Source organism: Trachypithecus francoisi, unplaced genomic scaffold, assembly GCF_009764315.1.
Source record: "Trachypithecus francoisi isolate TF-2019V2 unplaced genomic scaffold, Tfra_2.0 Lachesis_group15, whole genome shotgun sequence".
Taxonomy (NCBI): Eukaryota; Metazoa; Chordata; class Mammalia; order Primates; family Cercopithecidae; genus Trachypithecus; species Trachypithecus francoisi.
Window position 1 is genome coordinate 33,306,564 of NW_022681460.1, and position 22,466 is coordinate 33,329,029.

The 22,466-nt window shown below is 44.7% G+C and overlaps 1 protein-coding gene across 5 annotated transcripts in view; it reads right to left on the reverse strand.

The window, feature by feature from the left end:
- Window positions 1-650: 650 nt before the first annotated feature.
- BACH2 (BTB domain and CNC homolog 2) overlaps window positions 651-22,466 on the reverse strand; it is a 379,921-nt gene continuing 358,105 nt past the window's right edge. For 4 of the 5 annotated variants that reach the window (XM_033234634.1, XM_033234631.1, XM_033234633.1 and 1 more), the window contains 2 exons: window positions 10,682-10,888; window positions 4,949-5,434 (listed from right to left, as the gene is read on the reverse strand). In XM_033234634.1, the coding sequence (XP_033090525.1) occupies window positions 4,949-5,434; window positions 10,682-10,888 (693 nt within the window). Of the gene's footprint in view, window positions 5,435-10,681; window positions 10,889-22,466 lie in introns of all 5 variants that reach the window. The other variant, XM_033234632.1, reaches the window with a different exon arrangement.

Below are 22,466 nucleotides of genomic sequence, written 5' to 3' on the forward strand. Positions count from 1 at the left end.
ATGGGAGCGCTTGGCACTGAATGTGAGTCTACCTGAAATGAATGGTCTTGGTGCACTTCTGCTTCTAAGAAGGGCCAGTGTTTTATCTGAGGTCAATAAACTGGAATGAGAATGAAAGTCAGAGCTGTTTATCCATTGCTTGACAGTGATATGCATACACCATGTCACAACATTAAATCAAAGCTATGAAAGTTGGCCTCTGCAACCAAGTGGGTATTCTTCACAAAATGGCAGCATCGTTTTCATATTACATTTAAAATGCACTGATATTCATTTGATAGAAATATCATCTCCCAGGGTGGAGTGTAGGAAAATACTATAAACTTACTTTTCTTTGCAAGTCATGTTTTTGCACCGTCAGTTGAATAATTTATCCTCAATCTGCCACAATAAGACTTTTCTATGTACAAATGCTATTTGCACACACTATTTGTGTACAAATATGTTCTGTTCTACAGCATCGGTTTTGGATGCTGGGGTCATGAGATGGCTCGGGCAGTACTATCAACATACACTTTCAACACACAATGCCTCGTGCACACAGACTTCCTGTGTGAATACCAACTCCACAACAGGGCATTGTACTGTGGACTGGCTCACCAGAAATCGAACTTCTAACAGAGTCCTCAATCTGGGGAAGAAACACTAACTCATGGTACAACGAACAGCTTTATTCTTAAAAAATAAAAACAAAAACAAAAACAAAGAAACACCTTGTTCTTTAGTCTATTTACAGTCATTTGAGGACCAAACTTGATTCTTGCTCCTTTATGGATCTGAGACTCCTCCTAAACTGTAAGCAATAGTGGAGCAGTTTGAAGTCATCTCTAAAACAGCTTCTGGTTTAAATGGGGCATAATGTAGAGGAGTAGGTAGCCAAATAGGGACTTGAGAAAGCTTTCAGGCAGCTCTTCCTCATTTTGAGAGGATTATGCTACTCCACAGGATGTCAAGCAGCTTCACGGGACAGGAGTTTTTGGTGTCTTTACAGGCTTACCATTTGCAAACCTTTGTCTGTTCTTTCTTTTTCTTCTTCTTTGATGGCAATCATAAAATATTAAAAGAGAAAATGTGGGTTTAGGCCTCTTGACAACAGCATTAAACTTCACACTGTGCACACTTCACTTTAGCCAGTCCTCTTATGAGTCCTGTCGCTGGTCCTGGCTCCTTTTGAAGGAGTAGTGGCAGTTGTCATACTAATCACTTTTTTTTTACTTCCTTGGAAAAGCAATATAAGGATTACATCCTGAATTATAGTGCATCTTAAAAGCAGCAAACCTTTAGAAAGACAGTTAATAAATTACTCGCACAACATACAGTTGCAGACACACAGTCAGGTTTTCCACTGCAGCATCACCTCTGACGCCTGAGTCATTGCTGGGAACTCAGAAGAGAAGTAGCAGGATGGCCTCGTAACTTTGTCAGCTTTTTTTTTGTTTTTAGGTTTTTCTAACAGTTTTGTTCCAGAATCAGTATGTAATGAAGTTCAATTTTAATCAAGGCACCCCCAGATAATACAGAGAAACAAACACATACAGCAAAGCACTCACCTGCCCAAAGCCTGACCAACTTGAAGAGAGGTTGCCTGGAGACACAAGCAGGACAAAGGCAGATCCAAGGGGAGGACTGGATTTAGGTGGGATGTTCATTAGTCTCAGGGTCATCTCCACTGGCTCTGCCCCAACAACCATTCCTGCCCCAGCCATTTGGAGACCCAAGCAGGCATCCTCCTAAACAGCCCATGGTTGGAGGGTCTTTTATTTTTGTAAAAGAGCCTTAAAAACAACCAAATGTCACTGTACTGTGCAAACACTCTTCCTTGCTGTTCACTTGCTTTTTTTTTTTTCCTAAAAGGCGTGGGGTTGACCGACGGATCCCAGGGAAAAGAGACAGGCCGGGTTTTAAAATTCCACTTGAGGCCGTTTGGATTCTGGTCCCCAGCAAGTCCTCCCTTTGAATCAACCCAGAAATAATTTTGACAAGCACACAGTTCCCAATAGGAAAAGACACGCACACATCACATGAACAACTGCACTAAGCTAGTCACTGTTCATGGTGTATTATGAATGAAATAACTTGTTAGAAATCCCTACGAAACTGGAAGATGGTTTTTAGAGCAGTGTTTTTAACCAGTTCCCATGGCAGAAGTTAGGGTGGGGGAAGAGGAAGAAAAGCGAGGCAGGGGTTGGTGGGAGGAGGGTGAGGTCTGAGTTAGGGTGGAGAGAAATAAAGAGACCCTGCCCCTCCTAGAAATGACTGCCAAACAGGTCTGGGCTACTGAACCATAGAAACCTGGGGAAATGGATGGAATGTGGTCAAGACTACCAGTTGCACATGAGTTGTTACCAGGGTAAACCTCATGCCAAGAAGCTGGGTTGGACCTGGTTATGATACAAGCAGAAAGTGTTCTTTTTTTAAAAGAAGAGGAGAGGTCACTTGGAAAGGCAACAATAGAGTTAAAAAGCAAAATACTGTCAGCTGACTCCACCATAACACACGCCTGTGAAGTACCACGTGATTCACATTGACTTTATATTCTCGCTGTCACCAGTTTTCCACAAAGGCAAACCTCATGGTGAAGCACAGAACTGTCCTAGTAGGCCAAGAAATTCCAACAACCATAACAAAAACCAGCAGCTCCAACACAGAGCTTTATCAAGATCTGTTTCAGACAAGCACACACACACACACACACACAAACATACACACACACACACACACACGAGAAAAAACAAAAACCCAGAGGCAGGTTTTAAAAGTGGAACTGTTTAAAAAGAGCCTTTTTTTTTTTTTTTTTATCCTACTGCATGAACTGACAAATTTCTGGCATTCGTACATATTTAAACATTTAGTGCTAATATTTGTACAGAAAAAAGTTAATAATACTAAAACATATGTTACTATGATTTCACTGTTCGCCTACATCGTATACTAATTTCCCCTTTTACATGCAGCTTTAATATTGTCCAAACAATGGCACAAAGAAAGAAACAAAGTCAACCATCTATTCCCCACTGCCCACCACCCCCGTCCCCACATCAAACCGTTCAGGACTCTCTTCCCCAGCCGGGCTGGAGTGGCCCTCGGGCTGCTCAGTGAGACCCAGACCCAAGGCCACTGGAGCGAGGGAGCTGATTCCTCCTCCTCTGGGGTACACCTTCCTGTAAACGTGGCTGGGGCCAACACGCCCCCAGAGCCAAGGGAAGCTGCTCTCTCTGGGTTGCAAGTCAACCAGTTTTGCAGCAAGAAGAGAAAATTATCATCAGGTGAGGGCAGGGTATATGTGTGATTCGGGAAGGGGACAGGGAGGGCTCCCGGTGATAGCTTGTCCAAAGCCTCAGAATGAAGTCTGCCTTCAGACAAGAGACTGGCAGAGAAACCTCAGAAGATAACTCCAAGCCTTTGAAGAAGGAAAGGAGAAAGAATGTGTCAGCCTGTGTCAGGGATGGATCGCAGATGCCAGGATGCCCTGCTCTCTCCCAACAGGGTGAAGGCAGGACCTTCGGGGCTGGGATTCAAATCCCCTCAGGCCAGATGTCCTGGGAGGCTGAGCCTGGGCAGGAAAGCCGGTGGCTGGTTGGCCCCGTCCTTCGTGGGGGCAGGTCCTACAGCACAACACTTCCAGAGCAAGCCGAGGCCTCAGGACGTGTTGAAATGAATGGGACTTACTCCCTGGGTGAAAACGTTCTAGCTTGATTTCTAGGAGCCAATGCCTGCTGAGTTCTGGTATAAAATCATGGATTCCTGTTTTTCTGATGTACTTTTGAGTGAGATGTCCAAACTCTCTCCCCACTTAGGAATCTGAACATCCAGCATCAACTCTGAACTCTCTATCTGCATTTAAACTTTGCTTAGGGAAAGGTGGGGAGGAGGTGAAATATAAAAATATTCAAGCAGATTATTGTCTACATATCCTAGGATGAATTCATTATTTGGCAAGATTGTTTTTCCTACATAATTATCACCTGAGTGCTTTTTAATTAGCTAAAATGTTTTACTTTTTTAACTAAAAGCAAAGAACATACAGTATACTTGAGTTATACTGAAGTTACAACTTCATTTAAGAAAATAGGTTTGACCCAAAACTCAGTGCAAGTGGCAAAGTTGACCATTACTGTACAGTATCTGCAAGGAAAAAAACAAAAAAACCAAAAACAAACAAACCCCCCCCAAACAAACAAAAAACAAACCCACAATACTCAAATGACACCATGTGGCGGTGCCAAAACCAAACCAAATGAAAAAGAAATCTGAAATAAAACCTTGGGAAAAAGCTTCCAACACTGAATTTTGTCCATAAATAAGTACAAATTGAAAAGTGAACTGTGAAGCAAGAAAAATGACCATGTTAACAGTTACCAAACTAGTTCTAGCATCAGAGACAAAAGAAGAGGAATGTTGGAACCTGTTTCTAAATGAGAAATAAGTTTCCAGTTTTAGGATGAGAAAGTTGAGGCATGCAGGACTTTTGCATATGGATATATATATATATATATATATATATATATTATATATAATATGTACAGTCTAGCTATAAAACTTTGATGTGTATAGAAGCTGTCTTCAATGAAAAAAATTGAACATTCAGAAGAAATTCCTGAGATAGGGTTTGTGACATGGGCCACTGAGAAAAAAAATCCGTGGTTGGGGCCTAGAGGTGTTGTAGTCTATCCCTGTGAAGACTGAAATTGAGCCACAGACAGACAGTGTCATCACTGCTGTCTTTCCTTGCCTGGGCAAGGGGTAGCACCATTGTGAAGGTAACTATCTATCACTCCTGCTCGAGAAGAGGAGAGAATACTTCGGAACAGTATTGCTGCTAAGACCGCTGTAGTGTGCACCAAATGTGTTCTCGGTTTCTTCGGGACAGCAGATGAACAGTGCCACAGGCTGACTGAAGAATGCCTGGATGGGAGAGGTGTGCAGACCGGGAGGCAGAGCCGAGTCACTAGGTGTAATCTTTCCTGGGCTGTTCGTCAGTTGTACACTTATCAGTCATTTCCTGGCAGAAGTCCACGGTCACTGTTTGGCTCCTGGGTTCAAGAGGAGGTCCTCCTCTCTCTGAGAAGGTTCCGGGGTCAGTGCCTTCTAGCCTCCTCCCAGAGGTACAATTCTCGGAGGTGTTGCTGGGTGCCCAGGGGGGTCCGGGGGGAGCTGCGCCTGGCTCCAAGCAGCAGGGCACATTTTCCCCCACTGCGCATTGGGAGGCTGCAATGTTCTGCTCAACACCCAAGGGCGCAGGGTTAATACTGGAGGCTGTGGGCAGGTCCATGGGTCTGAGGACAGGGCAATACCGATGCAGGGCCTGGATCTGCTCGGGGCTCTGGATGTCTCGGCAGACTTCCTGGGAAAGGCAAGAGAAGTTGTCCAACAGTTCCCCCATGCATGCTTTCAGTTGATTCCTCTCTGACAACAGTTTCTCTTTCTCACACACCTGGACAGCAGACAAAAAAAGAGAAGGGTTGATCAAGCCTGAATTGGAGGACAGAAGGCCTCGTTTCAGGAGGTTTTCCAGCCTTTGTTTTGCATCCACCATTATAATGTAACTCAAGAATGACTAGGTCAGGCTCTAGAAACTTAAAGATACATATTCAGGGAGCCCAGGAAGGGGCTTCTGCCACACCTCCCATCTGAGCAGCCCATCCAGAGGGGCTGCTGACGCCAACAACTTCCCCAGGACACCTCTTCATCCCTCTCCAAGGCCCAGGCAAACAACCGGCACAATCGTCACCCATCAGAAAACTTCAGAGTCAATGTTTTGGTTTCCCGGAATTTGGGGTTTGTAGAGAGTTAAGTTAAAAACTCTCAGTCCCAATCTTGTGACTGAAAATCTCCCCCAAATGTATCAGGTTGCCATTTTTGAAAGGCAAAAATCTACCATTCCAACTACATGACATTTCAAAAAAAGCAAAACTCTGGAGACAGTAAAAAGATCTGTGATTGCCAGGGGTAAAGGGGGTTGAACAGGCGGAGCACAGAGGATTTGGGGACGCTGAAAGCCCTCTGTATGACACTATACTGGCGGGTCCATGTCATTAGACATTTGTCCAAACCCACAGAATGTACAACACCGAGAGTGAGCTCTAACGTAAACTACGGACTCGGGTGATAATGATGTGTCAGTGTAAGTTCATTGACTAACACGTGTACACTTTGTGGGGCATGCTGACAGTGGGGGAGGCTGTGTGTGTGGGAACAGGGAACATATGGGAACTCTCTGTATAGTGTGTTCAATTTTGCTGTGAACCTAAAACTGCTCCTAAAAAAGTAAGCCAGGCTGGGGTGCAGTGGCTCACACCTGTAATCCCAGCACTACGGGAGGCCAAGTTGTGTGGACCCCTTGAGCTCAGGAGTTTGAGACCAGCTTGGGCAACATGGCAAAACCCCCTCTCTACAAAAAATACAAAAATTAGCCAGCTGTGGTGGTGCACGCCTGTAGTTTCAGCTTCTTGGGAGGCTGAGGTGGGAGGATCACTTCTGCCCAGGTGGTGGAAGCTGCAGTGAGTGAGGTGGTGTCACTCACCCTGGGTGGCAGAGCGAGACCCTGTCTTCCCCCGCCAAAAAAAAAAGTGTATTAAAAAAAACCCCAAAAAAAGTCATCAGCAATTTCCTATGGTTGCCTAGCATATGGAATTTCATATAGAACCCAACATCACAGACTCTCTGGCCTTGGTAGCAGAGCAGACTGAACAGGAGGGACCCTCTCTAGGACAGCTGGGGTACGTGCAGTGGGTCTGGAGCAGCGATTCTCCCAGACTTGGGAAGGGAGAAGGAAGGATGGAGCCTGAACCCTTGCGTGCTAGCCCAAGGTTCTGAGATGTTCTTCTCCTTAAACAAAATCCTACACATGCTTTTGTGTTCCTGAAATTCACCATCCCAACAGAGATGACTTCAGCCAACAGACTGGAGACTAATTAAGGTTTTACCATCAACATTTGTGGGAAGGGGGCTGGGCGTGGCGGGTCATGCCTGTAATCCCCGCACTTTGGGAGGCTGAGGTGGGTGGATCACCTGAGGTCAGGAGTTCGAGACCAGCCTGGCAAACATGGCGAAACCCCATAAAACACACAAATTAGCTGGGTGTGTTGGGGCATGCTTGTAATCCCAGCTACTCAGGAGGCTGAGACATGAGAATTGCTTGAATCGGGGAGGTGGAGGTTGCAGCGAGACAAGATCACACTACTGCACTCCAGTCTGGGCGACAGAGTGAGACTCCATCTCAAAAAAAAAATTGCGTGTGGGTGAGGGGAGGAGATGGGGTTCCATGAGGCACACACAATGAAGTGGATGAAGAAAAGGGGCATCTGAAGCAGCATGAAGTCAGTTCTCACCAACCCTTTGCAAGCACAGACAGAAGAGGATGGGAGAGAAAATGAAGAGGAGAAAGGGAGGAGCAGGCATGCGACAGGCACAAGGAACAGGTCTCCGACACAGAAACTGCATGTGCCGTAACATGAACGCAATCTGGCAGGCGGCGTGGGCATGTGTGTTGGAAAGACAGATTTACACCAGGAAAGGGCACCTGCTAAAATATTTATAAATTTATCAAGAAAATACATTTTAAAAAGGAAAAATAAACAGATGTAGAAGTGCAACTTGAGAGAAATACATTATGCGAGTTTGCAACAGCTGAGTGGCGGGTGTGTGGGAGACGACGTGGGAGTGGGGAGTGAGTGTAGGGCCTGCTGGGGACTGGGCAGGGAGGGACTGGGGAGAGGTGGAAGCTGCTCCATCCACCAACGCCATCCCTGCCAGGACACTGCATCCCCGCCACAGGGTGGCAGATAAGAAACAAAACACATCTGGGATGTCTCCTTGGGGAGAAAACTTGTATGGGTGGCTGTGCAACCTGGAGCTCTCCCCTTTTAGTATAGAAATCTGCAAAGTGAGGGGCAATACTGCTTGGGCGCTGGGAGAGGAACCCCAGGATCATTCTGCCACATTGCCCTGGCCAAAGCACTGACCCTTCCAGGCCTACTCATCTGTTAAATGTTCCAGGACACTTTCTAGGGGGAAAAAACGAGGTGCTGCGTGTGACAGCAGCAGGAAAGACAGTGTAACTCACGCCTTGGTTAAAACCATGAAGCTCTAAGTCACACATGCACACTAACGAGTGTGTTCTCATTCAGCACTGAAACGCAACGCATTATTTAAGGGATGCTAAAAAGTGGTTGGAGAACTAGATGATGCTCTTTTGGTTTTTTAGTTGAAAAATGCTGGCAAAGTGCTTTAGATATCTGCCTGGTCTGTGGCTTGGATTTTATTTGTTCAGTATTACAACACTACACTAAGCAGAAGGGGAATTACCAAAACCAGGCATTTCTCAAATGTGGGTGACTGAAGTTATTTTCCTACCTTAAGAGGAGTGCAGGGCACTATAGACATGTGCCTAGGCCCCTGCAGACTCACACCCAGTGGACTTAACTACCTAAGCCCAGCAGGCTTTCAGAAGACCCACACTCACCAGCAGGAATGTTGTCTCCTTATGTGATTTAAATTAAATTTTGTTGTTTAACAAAAGTAAACAATGTTAAAGAAATACCTGAAAGAAGAAACTCATAATCCCCTGAACTGAAAAGTCACAATATTCAGCAAATTTTAGGGCAACAGACATTTTCTTGACCCCAGCAATGGGTCCAACACTGGATATTCAGAAATGATCAAGTCACTGTCCTTGTCCTTGAGGAACTGACAGTTGAGGGCTGTGGGCTGGGGAAACAGACCTATGTAAAGATAACTCAAGAGTAAGTGATAAGCACTAAGCCAGAGGTCAGATCAGGGTTCCATGGGCAGGTGCCCAGCCTAACGGGGGACTCAGGAAAGGGGCTTCCTAGAGAGGTGATGCATAACCTGACTCATTCATTCAGAGATGGGGTCTTGCTATATTGCCCAGGCTAGTCTCAAACTTTTGGCCTTAAGTGATCCTCCTGCCTCAACCTCCCAAAGTACTGCAATTACAGGTGTAAGCCATGGTGCCCAGCCATGACCTGACTCTTAAAGAACAAAGGAGATAGAAAAAGTAGAGGAATGTCCCAAGACAGAGAGGAACTGGTGTAGGCACAAGTGCAGAGACTGATTTTATCAGGGATCAAGTCCTAGGAAGGGAGTGGATGGTGACACTGGAGAGGCAGCTACAGACTGAAACAGAAAGGGCAGGAGAGGTCCTACTAAGAAGCTTGGACTTTCTTTGTTGGTGATGGGAGCTACTAAAGACAGGCATTTTCCCTGGTTGCTGAGTGTCAAAAACAAAAAAAAAAAGAAAACACAAAACAACAACAACAACACCACAAAACCCTGAAGTCCAGGGCTATCTTGATAACATATATCCTGTGCTTTTCTAACATCTCATCCTTGCGCTTTGGTTCTCATCAGCTGGTGGCTCACCATGAGGCCAGAGGGTGCTGCAAACAGTCTGAGGAGCCACACTTAGATCATGACCACACCATGCAGCCTCTCTCTTCTTCAGCCTGACACAGACATGGCACCTGAGATGAGTTTCTGTTATTTGGTGGCAGAAAGTTAGAGCTGAAGGAGGTTGAGTTGGTTGCCTTCAAAGCTACAGTCAGGAGCCAGAGGTCACCTGGATTTACTTTCTGTAGCTTATGGCTGCTTATCAAGGAGAAGGGGTGGGGGCACATAGCTCTAAGTATATGGGGGAGCCTGGGAGACGGGAGTTTGTTTTCTGTGACAAAACACTCTCAGGCACAGGGATGGCTATGACAACCACCTTGAGGCAGAATTGCAAAAGAAAGGACCCCGGGGCTGAAAAGGATGCCAGGAGATCATCTCCTGAGCAACGGCCCCTCTGCAGGTAGGCGTCCTATCTCTAATCCATTCTCTTCTGTCTGGAGGCAGGAGAAAGCAGTGGTACAAGACACAATGTGGAATCAGACACCTGGATTTGCATTCAAGTTCTACCAAGTACTGGGAAGTTACCCAACCCTTCTGCATTGCAGTTTCCTCCTCTGTAAACGGGGATAAAGGAGTGCCTAAGTCATAGCGTTAATGTGAGGATTAAATGGGATCATCCCCAAAAACCGTTTAGAAGAATACCTGGTCCATAGATGCTCATAATTAACATCAGTTATTCATTTATCTTTTTGAGACAGTGTCTCACTCTATCACCCAGGCTGGAGTGCAGTGACGCAATCTCCACTCACTGCAACCTCCACCTCCCCTGCTCAAGTGATTATCCTGCCTCAGCCTCCTGAGTAGCTGGGATTACAGGCACGCGCCACCATGCCCGGCTAATTTTTTGCATTTTTAGTAGAGACGGAGTTTCACCATGTTGGCCAGGCTGGTTTCAAACTCCTGACCTCAAGTGATCCACCTGCCTTGGCCTTTCAAAGTGCTAGGATTACAGGTGTGAGCCACCACACCTGGCCAACATCAGTTATTTTCACGTTGGATGAGAAATAAAAAAGAACTACCTCTATATGAATAATGACTGAAGGATATAAAATATTGACACACTATTACACATCTGCACGTGTGCACGAGCACACACACACACACAGAGCAGATGTAAAGCTATTACTTCTGTTGAGAAACTTGTTAAACAATAAACCCAAACTTCCCCAAAGGATGACTCTTCTTTCTACTTTTCCAACTTTCTTTGCTGTTCCTTTACATTGGTCCTGGTCACTTCCGATTGCGGATCACAGTGGATGGGCCAACTCACCAATTTGCGGATTTCACATTCTAAATTCTGAATACAGTCCAGTTTCCTCTTGCGGCAGCGCTGGGCTGCGATGCGGTTCTTGCTGCGCCGTCGGACATCATGAATGAACTCTAACTGTTCTGAGGTTAGCTTGTGCATCTTAATCATCATCTGGAAATCGTTCCTTGGAAGATCTGTGATTTGATCTACAGGAAAAGGAAGTTTTACCTGAAACCAAGAATAACAGAAAATGATTATGGCAGCTGGATTTTAATTCTGGCAGGCGGAACACCAAAAATGATACAACCTCCTTTTTACGATGACCAAGTAATATGGAAACTACTGAAAGCAAGCAGCGATTACTTGTTTCCTGTTTAAAGACAAATAAGATGTAATAATACCAGGATAATCAAAGAGAGTAAGAACACACATACTGTAATGTTATTGTCTCGCAGATTTTTGAGGCAAATGGCATGAACAATATTGGAAAATGTTTCATTTTTCTTTGATGAAGCACTTTTGTAAGAAAGATTCCAGTTAGTTGAAATGTACTTCCATAAGACCTACAGCCTAACTAAATAAAATGACAAGTTACAGAGAGATACCACATAAGGACATATCTAAAGCACCTGGATGAAGAGAGCCCCACATATCCTGAAGATGCTGGAGACACAAAAAACCCAGTGTGATTCTCAGTTACAATAGCATATGGGAGATAGGACAAGATAACTTGGATAGGCTTCACCAGCATATACTAGGAGTCAGAAGAACTGGACTTTCATCCTTCTCACCAGACACGAGACCTCAGACTAGCTACTCCACCTCTCTGAGATTCAATTTCCTCATCTGAAAAACAGGGCATTTAAAAAAAGCCATACATTGCTATACAAGTGTTGGGCACTCTGGGACTTTATTTTCCAATGAAATGTTGACATTCCTTCATCAAAAGGTGAGATGCATTTTCCTGCCTTTTGACCAACAGAATGCAGCCGTAGTAATGGTGTATAGTTTCTGAGGCTAGGTCGAAAATTAGCTGCCACGCCTCGGGGACATTCAAGCAGATCTGTGGAGAGGCCCATGTGGAGAGGGGCTGATGCCTCTAGCCAACAACCAGCATCACCTTGCCAGTCATGTGAACAAGCCACCTTGGAAAAAGATTCTCTAGCCCCAGTCAAACCTTCAGTTGAGTGTAGCTCCAGTCAACATCTGACTTCACCTTATTAGAGATCTTCAGCCAAAACTGCTCAGATGGGCCACTCCTGATTTCCTCACATTCACATTTCTCATAGAAACTGTGAGAGGTGTTAAGTGATTACTATTGTTTTAGGTCATTAAGTTTTGGGGTGATTTATTAGGCAACAATAGACACTGGATGTAGGTACTTATCAGCAAAATTCCAATTCTTGACAAATTCCAATTCTTGACAAATCAAGGCAAGTAAGTATTATCTAAAGTGAGGACAGCAGTCTCCTGAAGGATGGGTTTGTATCATTACTATGTTGTTAAATGATTGCTTATATTTCTTTTTCTTTTTTTTTTCTTTTTTTTTTTTTTTGAGACGGAGTCTCACTCTATCGCCCAGGCTGGAGTGCAGTGGCCGGATCTCAGCTCACTGCAAGCTCCGCCTCCTGGGTTTACGCCATTCTCCTGCCTCAGCCTCCCAAGTAGCTGGGACTACAGGCGCCCGCCACCTCGCCCAGCTAGTTTTTTGTATTTTTTAGTAGAGACGGTGTTTCACGGTGTTAGCCAGGATGGTCTACGATCTCCTGACCTTGTGATCCACCTGTCTCGGCCTCCCAAAGTGCTGGGATTACAGGCTTGAGCCACCGCGCCCGGTCTTTTTTTTTTTTTGAGACAGGATCTTGCTCTGTTATCTAGGAGTGGAGTGGAGTGGTACGATCATGGTTCACTCTAGCCTTAACCTCCTGGACTCAAGCAATCCTCTTGCCTCGGCCTCCCAAATAGCTGGGATCACCATGCCTGGTTAATTTTTTTTTTTTTTTTTGTAGAGATGAGATCTTGCGCCAGAGAGAAGGGGGAGAAAAAAAGAGAGAGAGTAGGTCTCGCTATGTTGCCCAGGCTGGTTTCAAACTCCTGGGCTCAAGTGATTCTCCCTCCTCAGCCTCCCAAAGTGTTGGTATTACAGGTGGGAGCCACAATTCCTGGCCTGAAATATTTTTCTTTTTTCTTTTGAGAGGTAGTCTTGGTGTGTCACCCAGGCTGGAGTAGAGTGGCGTGATCTCGACTCATTGCAAACTCCACCTCCCTGGTTCAAACGATTCTCCTGCCTCACCTCCCGAGTAGCTGGGATTACAGGTGTGCACCACCACGCCCGGCTAATTTTTGTATTTTCAGTAGAGATGGGGTTTTGCCATATTGGCCAGGCTGGTCTTGAACTCCTGGTCTCAAGTGATCCACCCGCCTTGGCCTCCCAAAATGCTGGGATTACAAGGGTGAACCACAGTTACTGGCCTGAAATATTTCTTAAGAATAGCAACCAGTGAAAAAGATTGCATGAAAGAGCCTCAAGTGCGGAAGGTGAGCAGCAAACCACTACTCTATCTCAAGAGCCTCCTTGGCACCCATGAGCTGACATAGGCTTGCACCTATGAGCGGTCTGTCACTCCCCTTCCTGAGGCTCTTGGGGATTCAGCAGCTTCTGGGTTCAGTCTGGTCCTGCTTCAGAAGCTCCTGGAATAAAAAGGTTGCGTGCTGCCAGGCTAAGAGATGTGTGGGTTAGCTCAGATTCTTGTTTACATGCGCGTCTGCTCTGGATGAGCCAGCAGATGGCACTACAAACCTAAACTTCCTTCAAGCGCTAGCCCAGCCCTGTCTAATACAAACAACACCAGCTACATTTGTGATTTTAAATTTTCCAGTAGCCACATTAAAAGAAGTAAAAAGAAACAGGTGAAATGAGTTTGAATACTATGTTATTTAACCCAATAGATAAAAATATTTCCAACATGTAGCTAATGTAATTAATAAGATGGTTTACAGGTTTTTTTTTTTTTTTTTTGTGCTAAACTTCCCAAATCCAAAGCACATTTTATCCTTACAGCACCTCATAATTCAGACTAGCTGCTTTCAGGGGCTCTACAGCCACGTACAGCAAGTGGCAACTGGACAGTGGAACTCTAGGAGACAGAATAAATGGACTCAGTGAATCCCAGCAGCCAGAAAAACACACGGGTCTGGGCTGATCAAAATGCTCTTGGGTGAAGAAACTAACCCTCAATAGTGTTCAGATGCTGCAGGGTTAAGTCTGTGTTCTTCAAGGCAGTGAGGATGAAGACATTTGATCCTGAGCCCAGGTTTCTCTTTGGTTGCATCATTTGCAGGCAGACACGAGTCCTGATTGCCGGCACGTGTGGCTAGTCAATTCCCATGCACAAAGGCAAACGTATGAAATGATCATTTGACTTTTCTGTGGTTGGGTGCAAGCTCTTTGCCAGGTTCCATCACAGTTCTGAGCTTGTTCCGTGTGGCATTTACTGAAGGTTCCCAGTGGGTGCTCTGATTCAACTTCCACCTGGTGAGCTCTGTCCCATGACACTTTGGTCCAAGAAAGCAAAATCGCAGTAGGGCCCATGACATCACCGTCGGCTTGGTCCTGTTCCAACTGCTAAAGACAGGCAGCCAGGACAAACAGCTCCTTGTTACGGGCTCGGGAAAGGCCTTTGTCCATGGGGCTGTGTTTGCACAGGGCTTCTAATGATATGAAAGAATGATTTCTCTTTAATATCCGTTGGATAACAAACAAGACACTCTGATCCTGCACGGTGTCTCCGGAACACAGAGGTCTGTCTGTTGGAGACGCGGATGTTCCAGCGCAGCAGAGGTGGTGGCGCTTTGTGGGCTTGTGGAGTTTTCCCTCTGCTGACAACAAAGCCATTCTGCTTCTGCTCTACATGTGTTTACTTACTCTCAGAAAGAAGATATCCCTAAGGTTCAGGCTACGGGGAAAGTCAAAAGGACGTCTATACCAAGAGCTACTGTATTTAAATCATCCAGACAGTGAATATAAAACACTAGGGGAATAGGAGGGAGGATTGCCAGGAAAAATGAAAAATCAACAATGCTAGTTTCAAAGTCCTCGAGACAAAAGGCCATACAACACTTCAGCAGAGCTGCTGCAACACAATCTGCTTTTTAAAGAGGGTCAGAGGAAAAGGTAATAGTCAACTGCAGACTTTCTTCCAGGTGAAAAAAAAAAAACCCAACTCACTCTTGTTTCTCTTTACAAGTCTCGGTTCCCCCTCTAGCAAGGGAGGACTTATGTTCACTAACACGTGGGGGTCTCTGAGGTGTTCTCGGACAGGCACAGGGGCGTGGGCGGGTGGGGGACTTGACCACATCCATGTGCTGTTTCCTGAGTAGTAAGTTCCAAGTCAGGGACATCTTGTCTGGAAGTAAGAAGCAGCCACTGACTCTTTGGTACCGTGGAGGACATGCCTCTCCCAGGCTCTCGGCACTCAAAACATTCCTCAAATGGGGCTGAGGAGTAAAAGGTGGCCAGCAGGTCTTGGAAAGTGAAAACACATCAAAAAGGTTGAGGCCCACCTCTTTTCCTTCTAGATAATTATTCTGAGCCAAACAGGCCCAGTCAGGCTTAACATCTTACTGACTTTTTCCTCCACACTCACTCCTCCAGGATCTCACTTCGCAGCAGTGGCTTGGTTTCCTAAATAGTCCCAACACCCAGTGTGATGAGGTGAAGAGTCCTGTGAACTGTCGCCATAATCTCTAGTTATACTCAGTCACCCACACACAGCTCCGGGCATGCAGGCAGTGTATAAGGGGAAGGGCACGTGGGATTCGCGGGCGCCGCTCGTTAGTCAGGGGTCCACCACTTTGGTTCTCAGTAGAGACTCGGGGAATCAGGGTAGCCACTGAGTCAGCAGGCCAAGGGCCAAACAGGGCACCACAGGCCTGCGCCACCGTTGGCACAATACGCTGCTGATTTTATTCAGCCCAGCAAAGTGTTGACTCTTCTCCTCTCTGGAACACAACAGGAGGAGCAGGACTTGAGGTGGGTTTTTAGCATGGTACCTGCCCTGTCCTGCTAAGCATGGCTGGCTACAGGAGGGTTAGTTCTTCTGGAGACTCCAGCTCTTTGTAATTTTTTTTTTTCTTTTAGAGACAGGATCTCGCTCTGTTGCCCAGGCTGGTCTCAAACTCCTGGCCTCAAGTGATCTTCCTTTCTTAGCCTCCCAAACTGTTGGGATTATAGGCGTGATTATAGCCTGGCTAGGCTCCAGCCCCTGAGCAGTCAGTAAAATAGATGGTCCGTGCAGTGTGCCCAGGGATTCTCAGGTCCGCCTGTGATATCTGGACAATACATGGAACCTACATATGTCTCTTTGAACGCTGTCTGCACCGACGAGGCAGAGGAGAGACTGTAGGCTGGGCCCCGGGATGCCCGTGCTTCCTTCTCATCAAACAGAAATCGGCTGCATTATTTCTCCTCCCTGCCAACAGCCACAACTATTCTTCAGCCTAAACCATCATCCCCTTCCCCCCAGTTAAAAGGAAACATTGAAAAATTATATAAGTATTATATAATTATATACATTACTCTAAATTATATATAAAATTATGTATTATATAATATAGCTTCTTTCATAAAATACAGGACAAAAGAAGGGAAAAAAAATTCTCATCCCCAAATGGTGACTCTCTCGCTCTGGTAGAGTTCCCTGTGATCTTTGTTTTCTCTGTATCTTTTTTAGGAGTTGCAATCAAGTGGTGCTGTATCTATCTCACCCAACAAACATTTTGCTTGCCTGGTGTCTCTGGTTTGCTCGGTGAAGTTTACTGGAAAAGCAGGATGTAGCTGCAAATTTTGCAGAAAAAGCCAGAAACAATTATTTCCTCTAGAAATCTCAGTGGAAGACTAGTTTGTTAATATTTTTTCCTATTTCATTTCTTGGTTTCATTACCCGATGTTGACTGAAACCCACGGAAGTAGGGTCACATTAGCATGATACCCTGAGGCACTGATGGTGTGGTCAGCTTTCCAAAGTCTTTAACACCCGTACTCTGAGGAGACCCTCAGATCCCAGGGAGCTGCCGAAGGAGGAAGCAATATGCCCACTGGACAGATGATTCCAGTGCTGCTGGAACCAGGACAGCCAGCTCAGTGCTGGGCAGATGGCAATGACAAAATCTCCCCTCCCAGGTGAAGAAATGTTTTCTGCACAATTGTCCTTCCATGCTCTCTTCTCATGGTCCAGTTTCTAACACAAATATAGGACACTTGAGATTCAGTTGTGATACTTCAATTAATTAGCTGTGTGATCTCAGGCAAGTCTTCATTCTGTCTGTCCTAAAGTTCCTGGAGGATCTAGGAGTCAAAGGGAGATAACACCTGCCCTGCTTAGCTTATAGGGTTGCTGTGAAGAATACAACTGGATGATAGGGGGAAGAAGTGCTTGGGAAAGTTTCAACTGCCTGATAGATACAAGGTATTATTATTTCTGTTTATCAGCTCTATTTATCTTTGTCACATGGTTTCGTCTTACAGACATGTGCTTTGGAATTCCAGACATTCACAATGTTCTAGACAACATAAAAACACTGTTTTAATTAGAAATATGGCTGATTTCTATGCTGCCCAGCAAGGTTTCTTTTTATTAAGCAGACCAATTACAGACACTTCTAAAAACATGCCTGATTCACCAAACCACAAAAATGATTGTACAAATTTTACATACAACATGTGTCTCAAAGTCAGCATTTGGGTGGGAAGAGTTAAGAGTCAGATGTCTCTTCTGTACCATTTCCATGTTTTCTCTGGACTTTATCTCTGTCTTCCCTTCTCTCTGTCTCCCACCCCCTGCCTGCCCCCAACACACTCTCTTACCTGTCATACACTTTTATCCCTCTCAATGTAAAATATGCTAATAAAGCAGGTCCAATGAATCTATACTTTTGACTGTGCAAATAAACTCTCTGTGGTGCTTCTTTACTAAAATCTACAATTAAGTAGAAATGGTCCAGTTACAAAGCTGTCTTACTAAGAAGCTTACTACTTTGGAAAATGACAGTGATTTTCTATAATTTCCAACATTTAAAAACAAACCTATAAACCATAATGAGATAAACCATAACTACTTCACACCCACTAGAGGGCTTTAACAAAAAAGATGGGCAATAACAAGTGTTGGCGAGGATGCAGAGAAACTGGATCCCTGATACATTGTTGGTGGGAATTTGAAATGGTATAGCCACCTTGGAAACAGTCTAGTAGCTCCTCAAAAGGTTAAATACAAAGTTATATGATTCAGCAGTTCCACTCTTAGGAATATTATGAAAATAACTGAAAACAAGTCTTTTTTTTTTTTTTTTTTTTTTTTTTTTTGAGACGGAGTCTTGCTCTGTCGCCCAGGCTGGAGTGCAGTGGCCAGATCTCAGCTCACTGCAAGCTCCGCCTCCCGGGTTTACGCCATTCTCCGGCCTCAGCCTCCTGAGTAGCTGGGACTACAGGCGCCCGCCACCACGCCCGGCTAGTTTTTTGTATTTTTTAGTAGAGACGGGGTTTCACTGTGTTAGCCAGGATGGTCTCGATCTCCTGACCTCGTGATCCGCCCGTCTCGGCCTCCCAAAGTGCTGGGATTACAGGCTTGAGCCACCGCGCCCGGCCTGAAAACAAGTCTTAAAAAACTTGTCTCAAATGCTCACAGCAGCATTATTTATAATAGCCCCAAAGTGGAAACAACCCAAATGGCCCTCAACCAATGAACAACAAAATGTGTTATTAGTCAGCAAAATGGATCAACATAATGGAATATTACTCAGCAATTAAAAGGAACAAAGTACTAATACATGACAATATCTCTGGTGAGTACATCAATGGCAAGGGTAAACCTTCAAAGTATTATGCTAAAGTGAAAGGAGCTAGACACAGAAGGCCACATCTTGCAAGATTCTATTTATACAAATGCCCCAAACAGGTACATCCACAGAGACAGAAAGTAGATTACTCGTTGCCTGGGGTTGAGGGGAGTGGGCAATGAGGAGTAACCGCTAATGGGTACAGCATTTCCTTTCAGGGTGGTGAAAATGTTTTGGAATTATACAGTGGTGATGGTTGTACAACACTGTGAATATATCAACAACCCCTGAATTGTTCATCTTAGGGTGAATTTTATGGTATGCGAATTGTGTCTTAATTTAAAAAATAAACCTACATAAAATTCAAACATTACAGACATACATAGAAATGAAACTTTCCCTACACTCCTCTCCAGTGGTGCTCCCGGTTTTTTCTTATTCTCTATACTGATTTTATTTATAGGGTATGCATATTTAGGAAACAAACTAGGACCTTGTGCATATTGTTTTGTGATTTTCACTTAATGTGACTTGTTCATTTTTTTTTTTTTATTGGAAGAGAAAAATTCCCAACCTGACTTCTTAAGGAATATAGCAAATCCAGAAGTCATAAAGAAAGACTTATACCTTGACTACATAAAACTAAAAAATTTTTATATGGGAAAAGGTACAATAAATAAAGAAGCAGACTAAGGGAATATCCAAGCAACATTTATGAGAAAGGGTTAATATTCCTAATATTAGGGATTAAGATTCCTACATGCTAATTTAAAGTTAAACAATACAAAAGAAAAAATGGGCAAAGAGGTGAACTAGCAATTCACAGGAAAGGAAATATCAATGTTCAATACACACAAAACGACATGTCAGCTTCATTAGTAGTCGCCATTTTTTGCCCATCAAATTGGCAAAAATTAAAAAGACTGGTGACAACTAGTATGGGTAAGAATAGGGGAAACTGGACACTCTAAGTTGTTGGATGAAATGTGAATTGCTACAACGTTTTGGGTAGGTCATTAGGTAGTGTTTAATAAATGAGCACAACCTTTAGCCCATCTATGAAACTAACCCACAAAAATAAAAGCATCACTACTAACAGTATGCTCACAAAATGTTTATTGCAGACATGTTTATCAGAGGGAAAAACTGAAAACAACTGAAATGTCCACTGATAAGTGACAGCTGAATGAACCACGATTTACAAGAACCAGAGATACTAGAGAAACATGTCTTGGCCCTATGTGACTGACCTACAGCCATGTGGATGGTAGACAGCTATGTGAAAAAAGGAAGCTGCTAACTCTACAATATAATGCCATTAAAATAAAACCCAAACCCATAGAGAGGTGAATATATATTTGTATATTGTTGTAGGCAAAGAGAAAGCCTGTGAAATTTGGTGTGTTTGGGGCTGGTGTTCTAGAATTTAAAAAAGAGTGTCATTTTAAGAAGCTGATTATTGATAAAGGATAATACTGTGCTAATTTGATCTTTCTTGAAGCTAGGGAACAGTTAAAAAGGATGGGAGAAGCCAATGATTGTGAGATGGAAGGGCTGCTTAACATGGTATAACTACAACTTCTCACATAATATAAGGTATGTGAACACTTTTCTTCTGATCTAACATTTTGGCTCCCTACAGGGGTGGAAGAAGAGAGATTGGGAAAATGCACGTGAAGTATTAGACTGGTGTCTGGTAAGGGATGGAAACTCCTATCTTCACTTCTGACTCTGGTGACTCCTTGGGGTTCACTTGAAAGAGAAGGCACCTGGATCTCATAGGAGAGCAGGACAGAATCAGCCCAGCAGATGCTGGCTTCTTCTGATCAGTCCAGGAAAACAAGTTTTGACTTGTGGAGAAGGATCTGCCTTGAGCACTATTACTGGGGATAATACTTCAACCAGGGTCAAAGTAACTCCCAAAAGCAGGTTATCAACTCCTTGAGCAGCAGTCACGGCAAGTCCCTGAGACAGTTCTTGGAAAGCTAACCTCCTCTACTCTAGGAAAATTAGGACGTAAAATTGGGGAAAACTCCTCTACTCTAGGAAAATTAGGACGTAAAATTGGGGAAAACTTTAGCTTTACTATAACTGTCCTGTCCAAACTGTACCACTGAGAGGGACTATGATTTCCAAAATGGCATACAGCTTTGGTAAATGTCTCTTCTTTCACTGTTCAGGAATGCAGAAGATGGATTTTTTTAAAGGTAAAAATAAGAATATTTTTAAAAGTAGGGGTATTTCTCAAGGGGGGAAGGCTAGTCCTGTTCGTGACTGTTTTATAGGTTGAATGAGTCCTCCTTTTAATTGAGTTACTATTTTTAATTCTAAGGTAAACAACTGACATGGCTCCAACACAGAAAAAATACATGTGTTCTTGCTGTGGCCTCGAGTTCCAAGAAATGACTTTATGCTCTCTTTTGGGATATTGGTGGCGGGGTGAGGGGGTGGGGAGCACAAAAGAAGATGTATCTGAAACTGACAGTTCTTTGAACATATGCAAATGTCATAAAAACACAAGCCTCCCTTGAACTTAATGGCCAGTTTTTTTTTTTTTTTTGGAGACAGAGTTGGTCTCTGTCACCCAGGCTGGAGTGCAGTGGCACAATCTCAGCTCACTGCAACCTTCTCCTGGGCTCAAGAGATCCTCCCACCTCAGCCCCACAAGTAGCTGGGACTACTGGCATGAGCCACGACACCCGGCTTTTTTTTTATACTTTTGGTAGAGATGTGGTTTCACCATGTTGCCCAGGCTGGTCTCGAACTCCTGAACTCAAGTGATCCACCCACCTCAGCCTCCCAAAATGCTAGGATTACAGGGCTGAGCCACCACGCCCGGCCCCAGGCTCCTCTTAAAGGAGAGACAAAAAACAGACTGCAGGCCTTTGTCCTCTTCTCCCTCCAGCAGTCCTTGGTAGGAAGCCATGATGTAGATGAGCTGGACACAGTGGCTAGCCTTCCACACCAGGCACGCTCATTCACAGTTTCAGAACAAAAGGAAAACCTCACTAAAGAGGTCAGAGGGAAAGAATGAGTAAGGAGAGAGAAAACACAACCTTTCACTATTTTCAGGAAAGCTCAATCTTCCCAATGTTAGGGACACAGATGTGAGGCTGGCTTGGGGCACGAGGCACAACCCGCCACCCCAAACCTAAGGAGAGATGGTATATGCGCATGGGAATAGCTCCCATCCAAATTTCCTTTCTAATTTATTTTAAATTAAATCCTTTCAGTGTTTCTCTGTCTTTCTCCATGTCTGGTAGGCAGTTAAGAGAGGGGCAGAAACCAGGCTAGCGAGCAAAGAAGAAGTGGCCACAGGGCACTTTTTGCAGTTGGCATAGGGCCTTTGGCATCTACTTTCAAAACATGCCCGAACTAAAACCTCATGTGCTTCTCGCCAATCTTGCAGAGGCTGAATAAACTGCACGTGGCTCTGTGAAAAGCCACCTCATCCCATGTGGCATTTCTGCTGTCTGGTTGGGTTAACATCTCTGCCTTACAGAGGCTGGTAACATCCAGAGAGCACAGACGGGTACCAAGGTTACTGGCCTCAGGAGGACCACTTTTCATTTCTTCCTGTGTTTTTGGGATACACAGCTCTGAGAAGGGACTTGTCACTGGGTTTGTTCACTACCGCTCCTGAGGGGGCTCTGAGACACAGGTAGCAGTCTCAAGCTGGTACCCTGTCAATCAGCAAGACAGTGCCATGAACGCCAGGTCACGACACAGACTCTCTCGGGTCTTCCTAGGGAATGTTCATGTTATTGGGAGGTGGGTCCTCTGGGGGAGGCCTCTTCTTTCCTTCCCTTAGTCTTGTGAGTCTTGCTCATGACGTGGCTGCTGTTGCCCCTGTTCCCCTCTCACAGCAATGATAAGACACACATGTGGCCTCTGGACATTTTTCCTAGCAAGTACATGGCTTTCAGGGTGGATGAAACTGCTACTGTACCCCGCTACTTCTCAAAATGTC